Raw genomic sequence first — 18,882 nt, 5'->3', positions numbered from 1 at the left:
TCTTTAAATCTGGTTTGTGTCCGAGCCCAGCAGCGAGAGGCGGCCACACCCCCCGACCCAAGCCTGCAGCCCAGAGAAGAGGCGCAAGCAAAAAAAAAAAAGCACCCCGCGCCCATCGCGGGGATCCAGCCAAGCGGCGCGCGCGCCCTCCGCCGCCACCAGCGGGCGGGGAAGGAGGGAGGAGGCGCCGCCCGCGGATTGGCCTGCCGCCTCATGCATATGCAAAATGAGCCAGCCCGGTTGAGGGGGTCCAAGCGGCTCTGGACATCCCCCTCCCCGCCCCTGCGCGCAGCTGACCGGCGGGCCGGCAGGGGCGGTGGTTGCATAGGCAATGAGCCCCCGCCCCTGCAGGGACGGCCCGGAGTGGGAATTAAGGCAGCTAGCGGATCGGGCAGCAAAAGGAGAACGAGAGGGGAGGGGGCAGGGAGAAAAAGGCAAAAGAAAAGTTGCCTGCTGCTAACTTTGCAGCAGCAGCAGCAGCAGCAATGCCCGTGGCGTGCGGCGCCTCGGGGCGAGGGGGGCTCCGGTCCCCTTAGGGCGAGCGAGCGAGCAGCGGGCACGGATTAACAGAAAGTCCCAGCGCACCCCCCTGCCCGCCCACCCGCTCCGCGAGGAGGACCCCGCAGAAAGCGCGTGGGGTGCAGAGAAGATCCCGGCGTGAGACCGGAGCGGGCAGAGGTTGTTGGGGTTTTTTTGGGGGGTGGGAAGAAAGATGAGCTTGTTGTCAGCCATCGACACCAGCGCCGCGTCCGTCTACCAGCCCGCCCAGCTCCTCAACTGGGTCTATCTGTCGCTGCAAGACACGCACCAGGCCAGCGCCTTCGATGCCTTCCGACCCGAGCCCGCGTCTTCCCAGCAGCACCCCGAGCTCAGCTACGCCAAGAGCACGCCGGAGGTGGGCTCGCCCCTCAGCTCCAGCTATCTCAACAGCTTCTTCCAGCTCCAGCGCAGCGAGGTAGGTGCCGCTCCCGCTGCCCTGCCCGGCGCGATCGCTCGGGGCTGGGAGCGCTTCGTTCCCCGCCGGCTGGGCTGGGCTGGGCTGAGCCGAGCCGGGATCCCCCCCGCCCCGCCCGGGGGCTCTCGGCTGCCGGAGGAGCCCAGCCTGCAGCCTGCGATCGCGTCGCCAAACGCCTCGCCAGAAAGTTCAGGCTGATATTTCGAGCCCCCAACCGCCATGATGTTTCAGAAGTTTGTTTCTCCCGTTTCCCTGCACTTTGATTCCTGCCGTTGGAACAAAACCCGGCTGGACCGAAGGGAGCCTTTGTTGTTCAGCGGTTTTTTGGGTAAAGGATAAGCGGGAGTGCTGTAGTTAAGAGCTGGGAGAAGAGATTCCCCCCGCCCCCTTCTTCTAAGGCTGTGAAAAATAGTTCATCAGTGCAGGGTATTTCACCCAGCCTTCTTTGCCTCCCCACTTTCGGTTCTTGCCCCACAGCCCTCAGTTTTGTTGGAAATGCCTCTTTATTTTCCACGACCAGGGAAATGCAGCTTTAGCGTGGTAACTTGCTGCTGTTGCACGTCTGCGTCAATGAACCGTGCCAGGCATTGTGTGCTCAGATGGGAATGCAACCCAACTTTGTAACAAAGTTTATTTCAGTTTCAGGGTGAGGGGTGGGTGGGGGAAAGTACCGTTTGCTTTTGTGGTGGAGGTATGGCGTGTATTTAAATTATACATTTGCAAGTCGTCCCCCCGCCCCGCGGAGGATGCTAGGGACACAACTTCTGTTGACAATCTGGTAAGCGATTACACTGATTGATTTGCATTGCTATCCTGGAGTTGAACCAGATACGGTGTAACAACTAATGACAGTATGGGGGGGGGGGGGGGGGAGGAGAGAAGAAAAGGGAGGGGGGAAGGACACAAATACATTATAACTTTTTAAGTCGGTGAAATTACTGAAGTTCAAAACATCCCTGTCATTCTTACACTTGGAACTGAAAATAAACTGGAAATATAGGATATTGTTGTTAGGTACAGATCTTGTTTTAATAAATACCATGCAGATGTTAGAACTAAAGCCCAACATTTTAATCAATAATGATGGGAGACTAAAAGCATTGGAATTGTTTACTTTAGAAAGGATGTGATAAAAATATATAAAATAATGAATGGTCTACAGCAGGTAGATCAGAAACTTCTGTTCTCCCTGCCTCATACCACAAGAAGAAGGGGACAGTTAATGAAATTAAAAACAGATAAATGAAATGTGTTGTGTGAAAATGCATTTAAACTAGGGAACTCACTGCCACATGAAATCCTTGAGGCCAAGAACTTAATATTAAAAATGGGATTGGAAATTTATAGGAGTATCAAGAATATCCCAAAAACTATGAGATATAAAACCTCATGTTTCAGGTTGTAAGACCCTCTCTAACTACTAAAGATCAGGACAAGCCCTAATGTGGTGTCATTCTTGCAGTTTCACCTGATGCTGGCCACTGTAGGAGATAGGATACTGTAGCAGATGGACATTGAGTCTAATGCAGTCTGCCAATTCCTGTGTAAAGGAGTTTCAGAATATCACTGCAGCCTATTTAAACTAAAGTGAGAGCTCCTTTTAACCTCTTCCTTAAAGTATAGGATTTATTTTTATTTTGCCAGAGGAACCAAAGCTAATTAAAATCAGCAGCCAGTTTTTGGCATAATTTTATTAATGGGTTACTAGTGACCTGACTAGGAAGAACCACCAAGCAAACAAGTTTAAAATTCAGTCAGACTTCATTTAATAATGGAATGTTGTGCAGAAGCAATATAGTCCCAAATGGACAAGTCTGCTATTTTTCAAAGAAAGTTCCTCACAGTTCAGAGTAATGTCCACATCCTTATTCAGTGTCATTCCTTTAAAAAGGTAAAGGATTCAGATTTAAAAGCACATTGTCCTTTTAGCAAAGTCAGCAGGCATGGGGAGTCGAATGCAAAACTGGACACCTGTCAGTTCCAAGTTGACAGATGTTGTCATTCTGCATCTGAGTTGCACACATTTTGGTTTCGAGACCGAGCTAAGAATCCAGAGTTTCAGCCTACGTCGCCTCTCTCATGGTGGGGGTTGATAACACCATGCAGCTCAGTATTGGCTAATGTTAGAATCCGTTCTGTTCAGAGTGGGGTTTTTTCCCCCCAATGTAAAACAACAGAAAGTAATGTGTGGATGCAGCCAGGGAGGCTGGGAAATTGTGTCCCAAAAAGAGATCCCTTGGCCAAAAATCTTTTCCTTTCTAGGCGTCTCTTTCTGCTCCTACTGTACAATTTGTAACCAGGGCTTCATGCCATCAGAACCCTCACCCCCCTTCCTTCTGGGAAACATTTTGCTCTAGCTCTTTCTTTACTTCCAAAACCTACTCTCACCATGACTAATTCAATGCTCAGTCCCCAAGTTTACTAGGCTTCCTCCAGGTGCTGCTTCTATTAGATGTTGCAAACTACAAGCAGCCCCATCCCCACCAACTCCTCATGGTAAGTTTGACAGATAAATTTACTTGTGCTACATGTCTGCTAAGGCCATCCCTTAGTTAGGGAGCAGGCGGATGCAACTCTGTTTTGCTCCTTTCGCTCTTGTAACAACTTCCTAAAGCGCTTCATTCACATCAGCTGAGAAGGCCAGCACTGTACAAAGTCTAGGGGTTCAACATCCAGGAAATAAGGAGCCATGATTTCATGAGACTACTTCATATTTACAGAGGCTCAAGCTTGTTTGCAGTTTTCACAAATGCATTCTCCTGCTTCTGACTACAATTGAGCAGAGCATGTGGTTGATCTGAGGCACTTTTTAAAATTTCACATTAGTGTGTCTATTATACCTGTTAATCAATAATTTGCACTTCTCAGGCATCTTTCATTTAAGAATCTCCAAGGGATTTAGACATGCTCTAGCACAAAAAAAGCTCAAGTCGATACACTTCTCTACTCTTTCCAGAAGTTGGAAGCTTAAATGTTTCTTGGCAGGAGAGACCCCAAGAGGATTTCCTCCAATGTCATATTGTTAAAATTCTAATGCCTGTTTTTTCTACAGTTTCAAATGCCATTAAGTACATACTTAGTATTTAGACTGTGCGCAATTATTGTTGGGAGCAATGGTGTCATATATTTTTTTTACATCAAGAGGGTGTATGGTGCCTTTGGAACATAAATTGCTTTTCCCAGTTAACAGTTTAGCTGTTTTCAATATAGTGCTTTAGGTGGCTTTTTTTTTCCTGAGAGTTTTGTCCTGGCTTGGCTTAGCCTCGGGTTGAGCTGTGACAATGATTGACACATAGCTTGTGCACAATATTTGGAAAATGACCTAATGAGAGGCCAAAATAGCAACCGATTGCGAAATGATAGGATCACAGGGAGTATAATAAGCATGTGTGCAGCATGTTGCTGTGCAGTTGAAAAATTTTCAGAGGAGATTGCTTGAAAAAGTAGACAGCTCATGAAAAGTTGCTATTATACAGGACTTGCAGGTCTGCGTGGTAGTGCCAGTGTATGAGACTTGCATACTGACCAAAGGAACTAGACAGAAAAAAAAAATGCCAGCATCCACCAAGTGCTACTGCATGTAACCAAGATTTTTGTCCTCCACACTTTTTCCACTACATGGGACGCCTTCTAGATAAACATGATGAATACAGATGTTTGGTGCATAAAAGCCCATTGTACCAACAAAAAGGGCAATAATAAACAGTACATTGACAAATGAATGTTTTGTTCCATCTGTGAGACTCATTTTACAAAACAAACCTGTTTAAAATTTTATTGGAGCATTTATTCTCCTAGATATGAAATGAAAACATTTTGGAACATGACAATGCTATTGAACGGAACTTAACCCTCATGATAAATACTTGGCTCTAAAGAACCAGGTTGAGGTTTGTTGTGGGGTTGATTACAAGGAATTTAATGTATTTAAGAGTCAGCCAGCTAACTGTCAGGAAGTGGTATAATAGAGAAACCTAGGATAATGGTGTTGTAGGTTTGTATGTTGTTTTCCATACTCACTTTCAACAGGCTGCTTTTCAAATGGGAAGGGAATTTGGTCAAGTAGAGAGAGCCACCACTATGCAGGGACATAGGGCTTACCATACCATATCAAACTTAGCTCATCAAGTTCAGTGTCCTAACTCCAGCAGATGCCAATACCTATACTTGAGAGGAAGCGCCTGTCTTTACGATATACAACTATTTGCATGGTGCTCGAGAGAGCAGAATTCCTTGCAGTAACCTCTGCAACAGCCCTACTGCATCTGTTCCATTTACCCTTATTTTAGTATGCATAACTGCAAATATTTATGGATTTAAAAACTGTTACAAGAGCATAATTTGATACTGACCTCCCAGATCCACTTCGGACAAATGAGGAAGAACTAATTGGTAATGAGAAAACATGAGCTGCTTGAATTCACCATTGTAAGGAATGGATTCACCAGTTTAGAAAGGCAATTGTTCGGGGGTGGGAAGAGGAATTAAGAAATCTAATGCATGTAGTGTGAAAAGTGGTATTAAAATTTAAAAGAATGCTAGGTGCCTGGAGACCATCAGCCCATCCCTCACATTAGTGAGGTTCCCAAGAGAAAAGGTTAATGTTAATGAAATTCACGGGTGGTATTAAATTGGGAAATGTGAATGCCTCTCAGGACAGAAACAATACAAAGGTACTTGAGGTCCCAGTTTCTAACAATAGGCACTTAAATATCAACTTGTCTCAAATAAGCCTGTATGTGCCTAAACAGATTCAGGTGCCTGACAATATGATCAGAAAGTAACAAAATGAAATTAACTATACTGAAAGGTAAGTACATACACACCGAGAAAAAGATATTCCCACACACTGATATTCTGTGGGAGGAAGAAATCTAGATGTGATGGAGACAGCAGATCAGATGCAAATTGAAAATGTTACATGGCAACAAAACAAAAAAGGCCTTTGTAATTTTGACTGAATACAGACAAGCATTAATTACCTCAGGGAGTAGGAAAAAGTCCTGCATGTCTATAGCTAAACTTAGATTATAAAAATCTTTGGAGGCAGGGACCTTTTATTATATGTTCACAGTGTCTAGGACAGTGGGGCTTGGCCTCTAGGCATTACTATAATATAGATAAACTAACTGAAGTATTGCATTTGCTATAGTAATGGGGCTCTGAGCACCTCATTCATTACTAGATGAATAGCCAAAGTGGAAGAAATGGAAGTGATCAGAATGACTAATTATACTTCACCAGAGCAATGATTTAAAGACTAGAGGAATATTGTGTATTAATAGGTGAAAGATGTAAATAGTAAGCACTGAGAGGAATTACTTATGGTGGTGCACATAAAGTGGGATGACATCAAGAAAGGGAAAAAAAAATCAAGGCAGAATATCAAGAACAGCTTCGCCATAGTGAAATCTAAGAACTCGTGGATTAGCCTCCAAAGGGAAGAGATGGGAGCCCCAAAAGTTGGGACTCTTAAAATTAGACTGGACTGTGCACTGGTAAGTGTAAGGAACTAACATGTACTTGCAGGGGAATGCATCAGGTGACCTGTTATCCATCTCTCATTTCTAGGAATACCACACACTGACTTCATACTTTGTGAGAAGAGATTTCCTTTTCTTCTAAACTTATCAATTTTGAGGGAGATGGTAAGAAAAGAGACTGAGTATACTCTTTATATATTCTGAACATAGGAACTGCTATATATGATCTTACGGCTGGTCCAGTGAGTTCAGTATCCTGTCACTGACAGCAGAAACCCTAATGCTAGAAACCCTCCAGTAGGCAGTTCTGGGATAACCGCTGCCCCTTGGGCAAGCTTGCTCCTGTTCGCTCGTAGACGTTATCTTATGCCATGCAACATGAGAGTTTATTTCCCTTCCAGATCTCGTTTGTGTTAAATTTTTACTATTCTAATTCAGAATATTCTCATATAATCCCTTAAATATTTCAGTCAGATGTTTCCTAATGTCTCCATTTCAGGCTAAATAAGTGCAGTTACTGCCATCTTCTATTAAGAGCTGTTGCGTGAAAGGTGATGAATTGACAGCCACAGTTGTGAAATTAAAAGTTTTAAGATGACAGAAATAAATATTTGTATTCATGCCAAATGGTTAATGTCATCTTTGAAGCAAATGCAAGAATTACCATGAGAGCAATAACTTCGAGGCCTTAGCCATAAAGTACCAAATTGACTTCAGCAGCGCTACACCTGTGAGTAACCATGCCTTACGTAAATGAAGACAGTAGGACTATACCTTCTGTTGGGCCATGGCTATAACCCTCCTCTTCTCTGGACAGATTTTCAGTTTCAGTCTTGGTCATCTGTCTGTCGAGCCAGAATAGAAAAAGAGCTTGTATAGAAAAAGAAATTTAAAATTGTATAAACACTACTGTAAAAACAGAAAACAAAACATGTTTTCACTTATTTCCTCTTGAATCAAGTAGATTTGCTATGATTTCCAGGTCAGTGGAAAAATGGTGAATCTATTATATTTATAATGCCAGCAATATCAATAAGATTTACAATACATTAAAAAGGCATTTAACACTTGAAAGGAAAAATACAGTCTATGGATTAAGACAGTGTTAAACGCATGAATGGGCTTATTTGCTCAAAATTATACTTCAACAAAACGTGATTTAAAATGATACTTTAACAAAACATGGTGGGTCTCTGTCACATATTCTTGATGAATTTCCTCAGTCATTTCTCACTATTGTTCATGTAATTACTGTCACTTTTGAACCATGACCTTGCTACACACTTGACATGATAGGCAATAGCTCAACAATTTCTGTGCTTAGAGAACCCCTGCCCTCTGACTCACTTAAGAATAATATGAGATGTCTAACCATCACTTTTGTAAATTACAGGTAGTTTATGGCCATTTAAAGCAACAGTCAACTTTAATTCTAGCCAATTTAAAGAAAGGTTAGAAATAGTTTCCCGTATACCCCTCCAGCTACCATCCCCTGCTATTTTCGATGGTTTTACTATCAAGACCCACACAAACAGGGGAAACTGACAACACAGGTGAGAGTGAACACACACACACACACACACACACACACACACACACACACACACACACACACAGAGTGTTGTCAAATGTACAAAGCCATCAAACTGGAACAAAATAGTTTTTTTGACCTTAACCTTTCAATTCTGTCTTTTTTTTTTTTATCTGGTACTTGAAACTGCTGGTAAAAAAGTCCAGAGGGAAGCGAGATTGTTTTTTATGTTGACTGTGCCCCTTTAAATCTTTCCTTTCAGTCACCCTAGAAATACTGAATTCAACAGCCCAAAACTTTTGGGATTCCACAAAGACCGATAATAAAGTAATTGGGGCCCAGTATTATGTTTGTGTTAAAATTTTCTTCAATAATTAATGCTTGTGAAAGGAGTCCATTCTCCACCTGAAGTCCTCTGTTTGTCTACAGGCATGAGGGGGCAGTAGCAGTGAGCAGTGCAAGCTTCCCTTCTGTTGCCCAGCCAGCATGCCCCCATCCCTGGGTGAGAAGTTCAGATATCAATCTATTCAGTGCTGTGTATCTCTGTGAGCCTTTGAACAAAACTGACACTTAGTGTCACATGCAATTGCAGCTTTTCTGTGGTGTAATGTAAACGTGAACAGGACTACAACCACTCCACTTACGCCACTGTACAAGGTTGTGCAGGGAAAAGGCTTTTGGTCGCTACCAACTCACAGCAGGTTTAAAACAGCCTAGAGCTAGATGGCTCCATTGCTTGAGTTATCAGTTGCTTCATGTCTAAGTCCTGTGTCGCTGCTTATTTTTGTTGTGTAGTCTCCTATGAGATGTAACATCCAGCTGTGTTAAAGGGAGGCAGTCAACTTCACTTAAAAAAAAAAAAAAAAGCGAGAGAGAGACTGAAAACACTGTCCTCATTTTAAAAAAACCCTTCAAGAGATTGATAAGGTATTTTCTATTCCTCTGTTGATTTTCAGAAAGGCCTTTAGGATGAAGGGCAGGAGCCACAGCCTCAACCCTGCTCAGAACCATCTAAGTGCGCTGTTCAGATTTCTGCTTCTGCTGCTGTCTGTTCCATTTCACTGCTGCTGCTGTCCTGCTAAACACCTTCGTACAGTGCCTGGGAAAGAGTGTACATGCAAGTACCCTAGGGAACAGTGCAGCGGAATGAACAAGTGACCATAGGCAAAACAGTGAAACTGATTATACACAAAGTAGACAAACTGGAAGGAGAAAATACATTTTCAAGTCTCTTATTTATCATTCACTTATTACTCGGAACACTGTTAGGCAAAAAAAAATTCAGATGGAAATGTGATGTGCAAGCTGACAATGTCTCCCTTAAGTTTGGTTATGTGGAAGCAGAAATGGTAGTCAAACAAGGATATTTAAAGGTAAATTGCAGTATAATGAACGTTTGTTTTAAGACTACATAAAATATATAGGGTTAATTTTAATAGATATACATGTCAAATTTTAAGTGCTCCTTTATGTAGCACTTTTCATTCATAGATCTCAAAACATCTTATAAAGGGCAGTAGTATCATCACCCCCATTTACAGATGTGGAAACAGCCACCGAGAAGTGAAAGAGACTTGCCCAAGCTCACCCCAATAAACGCAGCTGCAGAGCTGAGAATAGTACCCAGGAACCCTACCTCCTAGTCCAGTGCTCTGTCCCTTCGGGTCTTAATCCCCAGCACTGTTTTGGAAATCACCACCATACATTTTAATAACTTTTTTTTAAATTGAACATTACGACACAGGCCAAGTCTTTCTTCTTCTTCTTAAAGCAGAGGCAGGATTAACCAGCGCAGCAGTTTGGCTACAAAAGGGAAACCCTGTCTGTTTTACTCAGAGGAGTTACCCCATTGAATACAACTAGATTACTCATCTGAGTAAGGACAGCAGGACTCAGCCCTAAATTGGCCCCGTTGATTTTGAAGTAGCTTCAGCAGCCAAAGCCTTTCCTCCAAAGCTCCTTTACCCTCCCCATTTCTGAAACTAAGGCTGCTGAGTTAAGCAGTGCATATGCTTTTGCTTCCTTATCTAAGCTGTTAAAATGTATTTACACTTGGGCATTTACATCATGGCAACAAAGGAGTCATCCAGTGTCCCATAGCCACTTAATATCACCTCAATGGCTGAGCCACATTTGGAAAACTAGCAGGGGCTAGAGACAGCAGAGTTAATTGCAAAGCCCGATGCAACTCCCAGGAGAATGACATGGAACCAATAATGTATAGTTGTTCTTTTTAATTAAAGTCAGCAACAAAGAAGAGCCCAGTTGCATGTATTTTCATTCTGACTGGTGGAAAAATCATTGGTTAACTCCTATAAACAATTTGGAATTTTGCATTGAAACACCTTTTTGTGTCAAGGTTCCCTGTACCCCAATTGATGGCAGCTGTAGCGCTCAGTTTCTGTCCACAGATGTCCCCAAGATAAACCACATAAGACTTTTTAGTTAGGTTTTTCACACAGAATATGTAACAGTAATTATCTTACATTGATAGAATACCTTTCATTCCACTGGACCTGAACAAGCTGTTGATGTAGCTAGGTACCATAGAGTGATCTTTCATTCATCCTTTCTATGCAGATTCTTGTAGGATGGAACAGTTTTCAGGAAAACCCCTCAGCTGTTTAGAACAGTAAGCAAAAAAAAATACACTCCAATGAAATAGCACAGGTAATTTGGGTGGGCAGGTAGGAACTGGACATTTGCTAACATGCCTATTCTTGTGGAAAGTGACATAGGACCTTAAATCCTCAAAAGCAGGTATAAAATCAAGGTCGTGTCTCTTCCAAGAAATGAAAACTTCTCCTGTTGTAAATTTTTTGGGCATGTGGATAAAGGGAGGGGTTTAGGCATGGGGTAATATGCCACAACTATCAGTAGTTGTACTGGTCCTCAGGAAAGAAGATGGATTTTTTTTTTTTTTTAAACCACCATATTGTCTCTGCTTACTAAGCCAGGAGTAGTGATAAAGAAAAGGTTTCCAGCTCAAAGTTTCTGGGCAGTAAAGCAGAGATAACGCTTGATTTAACACAACTATAATGATATTGGAGGTTTCCTTAAAACTGCTGGGTAGTTTCACAAGACGTAAGAGTTAATATCTGTACTTCCCTCTCCACATGAAATCTAAGAAGCTATTTGATGCCTGTTTTGCCACACTCAGGCAGTTTCTTTTTCCATTTTAAGAGGACCCACAATTAAATGCTTACATTAGGTCAAGAGAATAGGCTTTGCTCCTTTGAAACTAAATAAAGGGAACTTCATTCAGATGTCGTAGTTCCACTTGAACCTGGAAGTTTTTTGAAGTGCTGCAAAACTATTGAGATTAAAAGAAATCTAGAGAGATGGGATTTCACTAAAGCTGGCAAGATTTAAGCAGATAACAGTTCATGAGTGGCACGAGCCAGATAATTTGACATGTGAGATCAGCCTAATGTTTCAGATGATACAAAATAGTGATACCTACTTGCAGTGGAACCCAATGAGGAGTCACCTGGTACAGAAGTAAATTTGTGCATTTTTATTTTTAATCCCGTAACCTGTCAGGTTTGGAAGCAGATGTTTTATACTCTGGGGAAGCCAAGGTTCTCACCTTTCCAAGGATATGACAGTTGTTTTGAACCTCAGTGATTTGTGAGATATCGCACTTTAAAATGGTCACAGGTCTATCATAGGGTTTTTTGGCACGGGTTAAACCTGAGTCCCAGATTAACAAATCCCAGATTTAGAACCAGAGAAATTCAAAATCCCTGTGCATTGGAGACCTCTCATTCTGCAGCTCTTCAGGTCCCACTGAACTGCTGAAAAACTTATTGCATGCTCTTCAAAAGTTTACAGTTTAGGAACTACGTTCTGCATTTCTGAAGACTGACTAAAAGCTTTCTTCATGGCCCATAGAAGCGCTGTAGTCTCTGACTCCTGCTGCCAATTCTGAGGAATGGCTCAGCCACGTAGCAGCTGCATAATGCTACTTGAGTCCTTGCATGACCACCTACATCCATTACCTTCTGCCCCCTTTGACAACCCCACAAACGAGTGACGTTGTAGGAGGATGTGGAAGCTGGTTCTATCTCAGCTACCTGACAGCCAGCCAGTGAAGCATTTTAGAGAGGCTACATGGTTCAGAGAGAGCTTTCCCCCACGCTAACAGTTCCCACTCCCCAAACTTGTGCTTGCAGAGTGGGGGAGCCCACATTTCTTCATGCTGGGTCAACCTGCTAGACAACCTGGGTGCCTCTCTCATTAGGGCCATGGACAGCTTGGGCTGAATAGACCCAAAGCAGCAAAAGTTACTTTATAGTTATCGGAAAGTTATTTTATCGACTGAATCCTAAAGATGTGGGAAGCCAGGCAAGTAAATGCAAGCTTACACAAAACAAGGTTAAGATGTAAATGTGCACTTTCATCCTCCCCCTTCACCCCCCCCCCCCACACACACACACACAATAATTAGTTTCCATTTAATAGCACAGACTTGTTCCTCCAACAGATATCATGGAAAACACACCTAGATTTAAAAAAAAAAAAAAAAAAAAAAAAAAGTCTTCAAGGAGACTGCTTGTTTATTAACTTGTAAATATAGTGTTGAGAGACATCAGGCGGTAAAGGGCTAGCTAACTTGAAGCATAATCCAAGCAGCACTGCAGCCAATTAGAAGAGTTGTTGTAGACACACAAAACGATGTGAAAACGAGTTACCAAATTACAATTCCAGCCTATAGCTTCATAAATAATTCTCTTTATATGCGTGTTAATACAACATTGCACTGGCATTAAACTCCCAAACATATTGTGAAGCTCAGTCAAGCCGGAGGATATATTGTTTCTACCTGCCAGTGACCTGAGGTGTGTCTCTTATACTTTGGCAACCATTGTACAGGTTGCTGTGCCAAAAAGGCCTTATTAAATCGAAAGGATATAAACCAAACGGGCTCAGATTTTCAGGTTAAATAGAACATCAGCAAAACGTTTAACCATCCGATAACTGCACAGGAGGTAAATGCCTGCTTAAGGGTGTTTTATACAGGCGCATAGCTATTTCCAGGCATTCTTTTTCTTGCATTTGGAGAGTCAGAAGCCCCACCAACTGAAAGGAAACCTGACCCTTGTTTTTCAGACTATAGGTCAGACTGAGACAAAATTTCCTGCAGGAAGCAGAGACGTTAACAGAAGGTGACCATGGATATTGAAGTGCAAGGATCAAAATATGTTCATCCCCATACCTCCCCCCCTCCACTCCATATATCCCTTTTTAACCTTTGAACACCCTGCCCTGACACCCGTAAAACTTTGTACTTATTTTTAACTGAGTAAGAAGGCAGTCTTGAATCAAGCTATTGGCCAGAGGTCTAATATGTTGCATTCCCCTCAGCCCACGCGCCCCCACCCCGAAAGGTCAGAAAGATTAGTATCTGTAACTGGGGGAGATTCAGCTGCACCAGTCCAGAGACAGAAGGAATGAAAACTCCTGTGGGGATGTGTAGCAGGAATTTGCGGTGTGAATGGTTTCCCTTGTCCCTAATATAGTGCTCATGTGTTAGAGCTTCTCTTCAGTATAAGTGGGCAGTTGTTTAGCATTCAGTAAATGAAAAGGCTCCCTGCAGAGCTTGGTACAAGAATTAGAAAGATCCTCCACGACTGTGTGTCTGACCAGTGGAAATCTTTATCATCTTCCCAGCCCCTACTCCCACCCGGAGGGCTTTTCCTGCAGTCACTGCATTCTGTAATGGTGGTTTGGGGCTCTGTGCTGCTCCCATTGACAGTGAAGGGGGCAGGAACAGGCCTTTAGGTAGCAAGGGGCAGGGGAAGCTATTTGGACTTGTGAGTCATTCTGAGCACAGCAGAATTTGTCAAAAGAGCCCTGTGTAGTTGTGTGGGTGGCTGTGCATTTCAGTAGGCAGCCTAGAGCTTCGCCCCACGACCTCCCCACTGGCAACCAGAGACTTATGGTAGTTGGGTGATGAAATCTCCTGCAACTTTTTGCATGCCTATTTCACAGGAAGCATAGAAGTGACCAGTCTCAGCTAGAATGCTTAGCCAATCCTCACCAAACCAAGAATAGCACCACCTCTTTTTTTACAAATGAGGAAACTGAGGCACAGAGGAGTAGGGTGGTTTGGTTAAGTTTGCACCGTGAATTATCAGCAAATGAGAGACTAACTTCCATTCCCTTGTCCAGTGCACTATGCTATACGGCCTCTCTAGCTTCAGATATCAGTGTCTAAAAGCACCATCCCTCTGGAAAATTCTTACAATTTCTCTCATCAAGAAATGCATATCTAATTATACAGTAGTCTAGAATTACTTTTCCCTCAAGCTGAGAAGCTAAGGGAAGGAACAGCTGTCATAGTTTGGGATCAGACACTGGTGCAGCAGTTTTGATGAAATAAGAATCTGAGGGTAGACAAGGCCTCCTCCTTTCACCCAGTTAAATTTCTCATCCTTATTTACTTCTGCATTTCAAAATTCTGGAAGATAGACTGTGGGAAAGGCTATTGTCACAAGAGGTACACTAAAGAGGTCCGGATAGGGTGACCTGTCAGCAAGTGTGAAAAAATCGGGATGGGGTTGAGAGGTAATAGGTGCCTCTATAAGACAAAGCCCCGATTATTGAGAATATCCCTATAAAAATCGGTACATCTGGTCACCCTAGGTCCAGATCCCAACATTTAGGTGCTTCCCCAAATCCAGACCTGCCAACTTTCTGATAGGCACCCCTTGGGAGCTACAATTCTTAAGCAAAATGGTTTGCTTTAAAAATGCCTAATATATCAGTTAACAAGGATTTTAACACCAGCATTCCAGCAAAGAACAGATTTTACACTTCACTCTCCCTGACCAAGGCAGCTGGAGCAAGATGTAAATTGTAGTGTGAATCCTTTCCTGTGCCAAGTTGAAGGCTCATTTGGGGTTTAGAATTGTTCATTAAAATCATGCCACAACTGTTGCCCTCCCCAACCTTCCTCCTTTATTCATGCTGACTATTTAAAATAACTATTAGCTTCAAAAGTTTCTGGAGATACCAGACCACCAGTGCTTACTTTTTTAAAAGGACCCCAGCCCTTTGCTTTAATGCTGTGTACATCTTGGTTTTGCAGGTAGAGCTTCTCAAGGATTAGTACATAGAGGTCATATCTTGTTAGAGCAGAAGTCAGGGGCAGGTGCCAGAGCCAAGCATCAGAACCAGAGTCAGGAATCAGAGGTGAGGGTTAGAGCTGGAGTCAGGAATCAGAGCCTAGGGTCAGAACTGGAGTCAGAGCCAGGTTACCTGGAGTGAGACAAGGTAGGATCAAAACAAGAGCAGGGCTGGGAACAGACAAACAGAGAAATTATCATAGCCTTAAGGGGGAATGTTTTGAGTAGCCAATGCTTTGCTCCTGCTGCTGGTTTTAAGAGCAGATCTGCTGATTACCTTAGTTAATCAGGGGGTTTGGCCAATCAGGTGAGTCAGTTGGGGCCTAGCTGCTCTCATTAGAATGCTTGGGCATTAAGCTAGCAGGTAAGCAGGCCAGCTGTGAGCCCGTCCCTAGCTCGTGACAGAGCATGATTTCCATCTCATTCTTCCCATTTTCATACTTAGCAAACTGGTCATCCAAGCTGTGGGAGCTAAGACAGACACCGCAACGGGACAAAGTGAATGTTGCTGTAACCTCACTGAAGTCAATAGGGGCAGGCCAGGAATGAAGTTGTGCTCATCTCATTTCATTATCTTTGTTTCTGCTGCTTAGATGCCCAAGCAACAATCAAATGTAAGTTTAATCACGTTACATTATGAAGAGCGGGGTTTCTTTGTGGGCATTGTTTCCGGGACAGGAAATCCCTCAATGGTTAATTGACCCGCACAGAATAAAGGAATGTTATTTTTCATTCCAAATAGAGTTCCAGCTGAAATCACGTTCATTGCATTACAGCCACAGGAAAATGCCATCCTGAAATGTACTTGAAAGTGATTGCTGTCGCCAGAGACAAACTGTAGCTCCTTTAAAATGTCTCCCCTGGCTGACTAAATAACTGCCTGGCTTCTCACCACTCCTCCACAGTACCATCTGATTGGACGGCCTCTTAATAGGTCATTACTCAGCTATTAGTTAAGCAGGTATGGGGTAGCAAGCAGCTCTCCTTCTATAGCAGAAAGTAGTTTCTTTGACTATGCAGTCCAGGAGGCCTGTGTAAATTCTATACTGCTTCAGCCATAGAGGTGAATTTCTTCTGGATTAAATCCTTTAAAGGCCAGCTAATCTAAAATGAGAATATAGCCTAGTGGATAGGGCACTGGACTAGGATTTATAAGAGCTGGGTTCTACCTCTACCACTGCTACTGTCCGGGTTTATGACCATAGACAAGTCTCTTCACCTCTGAGTCTCACTTGCCCCCATCTGTAAAAGGGAGCTTATTGATATTTACCTTTTTAATTTGTAAAGGGGTTTGAGATTTACAGATGAAGAATGGATATTATTAGTGAATTACTTCCATCACCATTTGAAATAACAGCACTTCCAGGACAGGGCCCAGTGATTTAGGTGTAACTCTTCAAGAATCCACTCCCTTGAAGCATAGACTGATTGAGTGTATGTCCTCTCTGTTATTATGTATAGTTTGTTTTACAAAGTAATGAGAGTACAATTTGGTGAGTAATTAGTAAGGCTACTCTCTTGAAACCCATAGTGGAGAGTCCAATCATGCAATAAATCAGCCCACCCCGAGCTCATTGCAGAATGGAGGCCTGACTCTTCACCTGAAGTCAGTGGGAGTTGTGCACACTTTTCTGAGGGAAGAATCTTGCTAAGTGGAAAATAAGTGCTTTCAAATCACCTATTACCAAATGTTTATTGCTATTTCTGAGTTAGGGTTGTTGTTTTAAACAAAAAAAAAAAAGCCCTCTATACTGACTTATATTTTGGTCTTGGTAGCTAACATTTCCTATTTTATTATTTTAGCCTCTTTGAACTGCTGTAGTTAAGGTAATGTCACATTTTCCATTAAACCCCCATGTTCAGGAGTTTAAAACTCAGCTGTAAAAATTCACTCTGCACTGAAAATTGGCACAGGAAAAATGGGATCACTTCAACTATTGAGAAATAGCAGGAGCACAAAGTCACAGGTTTGAGGTGCTCTTCCCCACACGCCAGTATTTCCAAAATAGCTTCTTTTTTGGTTAAAAAATGTTGCGTTGGCTGTTAGTCCTTGTTGTGAGTAGGTGTTATTGAGTGAAGGTGAGAACAGTTACAACTGTGAGTTAGTTCATTCTCAAGAGGCCACTTTCATGCACAATCCTTCCTATCAATAAGAAAATCCAATTTACTATGACTTCAGCATCTTTTGGCATTTCATTGCAAGACCTGTTAGTATAATCATTCTAACTTCTGACACATTATCAGTTCGGGGGTATTTATCATTTTCAATGTATTAGAACATGACTAGTGGCAGGGAAAACAAACTTAAGGCGCTTTATTCAGCCAAGCACAGCCTCAAATAATTCCAGTGATTTAAAGTCAATGGGACTACTTCATTGTTGAAGTTAAGAATGTGCTTTAGTAAATTAGTGAATCAGGACAAGTATAAGACACAATGCCAGATGCTTCAAAGGTACTGAACAGAACAGGGCAATTATCAAGTGATCCATCCCCTTCATCCACCCCAATATCTGGCAGTCAGAGCATGGGGTTTCATCCCTGACCATCTTGATTAAAAGCCACTAAAGAACCAATTTTCCATGAACTTATCTAATTCTTTTGAACACAGTTATAGTCTTGGCCTTCACAGCATCCCCTGGCAACGAGTTCCGTAGGTTGACTGCGTTGCATGAAGAACTTCCTTTTGTTTGTTTAAACCTGCCTGTTAATTTCATTGGGTGTCCCCTGGTTCTTCAGTTATATGAGGGAGTGCAACAGACTGGAACCCATCTCTTGTGAGCAGGCCCAGGCTGGGTGTGCATCTGCTCCTCCCTCAGTCTTCGTTGACCCATCAGTGGTTCTCAGGCAGTCTCTATGACTCATCCCTCCGGCCAAGTCTCACACACAGTCTGTGGACTTTCAACTAAACAAAACCCCTTCTGGGATAAACAGTTCAACAGTAAAGTCTTGGTCTGCAGTCTCTAAACAGTCCCAGCCCTGATATCAAGCCATACCCTCAGGGCTTCCTCCTTGGAGGCAATGGTTTTGCCCTTTCTGGGCCCTTCTGGCCCTAGCTTTCCACCTGAGTCGCTAATTAGTTCAGGTTCCCCTTCCTGGGGTGTATCACAGTTCCATGTTCAGTAAATTACTGGCCCTTTTCAAGGTCTTAAGTCCCCTCTTTGTGGTTAGGTTCAACTCCCTCCTCAGGGAGTAAGCTACTCTGCCTGTGGCTGGTGGTGGAGATCCAGGCCTACCACTACTCCAAGTCCTGACCCAGAGACCCTATGCATAACAGCCACAGGCCACTGTCTCTCTCAATTGCTCACAATGGCTGCTGTGATTCCCTGGGCCACTCATGGTCTCAGCACCTTCACCAATGTTTCACCCTTACCACAGTGCTGAAGTCTTGTACTCAGTCCCAGCAGCCAGCCAAGAGCTCCTCCTTGTTCCCCCAACAACTGCTGTCCACAGTCCTGCAGCTCTCTCAGCCATCCACACTTCTCCAGCTCCAGACAGCAACTGCCTGACTCTAGCTCCTTTTATACTAGCCTGCAACGCTCTGATTGGCTAGCCCATTGCAGCCTACCTCTGATGGGCCGTGTCCCACACAGTCTCTCTGTGCAGCTCGGAGGACTCCTCTACTACTCTTTTTCTAAGACAGGTGTGGCAGGACCCTGAGGCCCCAGTCCACCCCATCATAAGGAGTAAATTTTTTTTTTTTGGTGCATTCATGTTTTTATAGATCTCTATCATACCCCCTTAATCATCTCTTTTCCAAACTGAATAGTCCCAGTCTTTTTAATC

At 43.1% G+C, this 18,882-nt stretch overlaps 1 protein-coding gene and 1 long non-coding RNA gene across 4 annotated transcripts in view; one reads left to right on the top strand and one right to left on the bottom strand.

Annotated features, from left to right (window-relative positions):
* Window positions 1-157: 157 nt before the first annotated feature.
* The window catches only part of ZCCHC24 (zinc finger CCHC-type containing 24), a 149,611-nt gene continuing 130,886 nt past the window's right edge, over window positions 158-18,882 (top strand). Inside the window, exon 1 of the mRNA XM_067539748.1 lies at window positions 158-955. Coding sequence (XP_067395849.1) covers window positions 713-955 — 243 coding nt within the window. The 5' untranslated portion in view covers window positions 158-712. The remainder of the gene's footprint in view (window positions 956-18,882) is intronic.
* Window positions 7,066-18,582, bottom strand: LOC137147533 (uncharacterized). Of its 3 annotated transcripts, none has more exons than XR_010918237.1 (4): window positions 18,470-18,582; window positions 15,006-15,232; window positions 10,456-10,589; window positions 7,066-7,283 (listed from the first exon to the last, which is right to left on the bottom strand). It is a non-coding gene; the product is annotated as an uncharacterized lncRNA (long non-coding RNA). The 3 variants fall into 3 exon arrangements; XR_010918236.1 differs by having other exon boundaries at window positions 10,469-10,589; XR_010918238.1 differs by lacking the exon at window positions 7,066-7,283 and adding an exon at window positions 8,107-9,095 and having other exon boundaries at window positions 10,469-10,589.

The sequence above is a fragment of the Emydura macquarii genome, unplaced genomic scaffold, assembly GCF_026122565.2.
Source record: "Emydura macquarii macquarii isolate MOO-44397 ecotype Brisbane River unplaced genomic scaffold, CSIRO-AGI_Emac_v2 contig_67, whole genome shotgun sequence".
Lineage (NCBI taxonomy): Eukaryota > Metazoa > Chordata > Testudines > Chelidae > Emydura > Emydura macquarii.
This window is presented reverse-complemented; position numbering and strand designations above follow the sequence as displayed.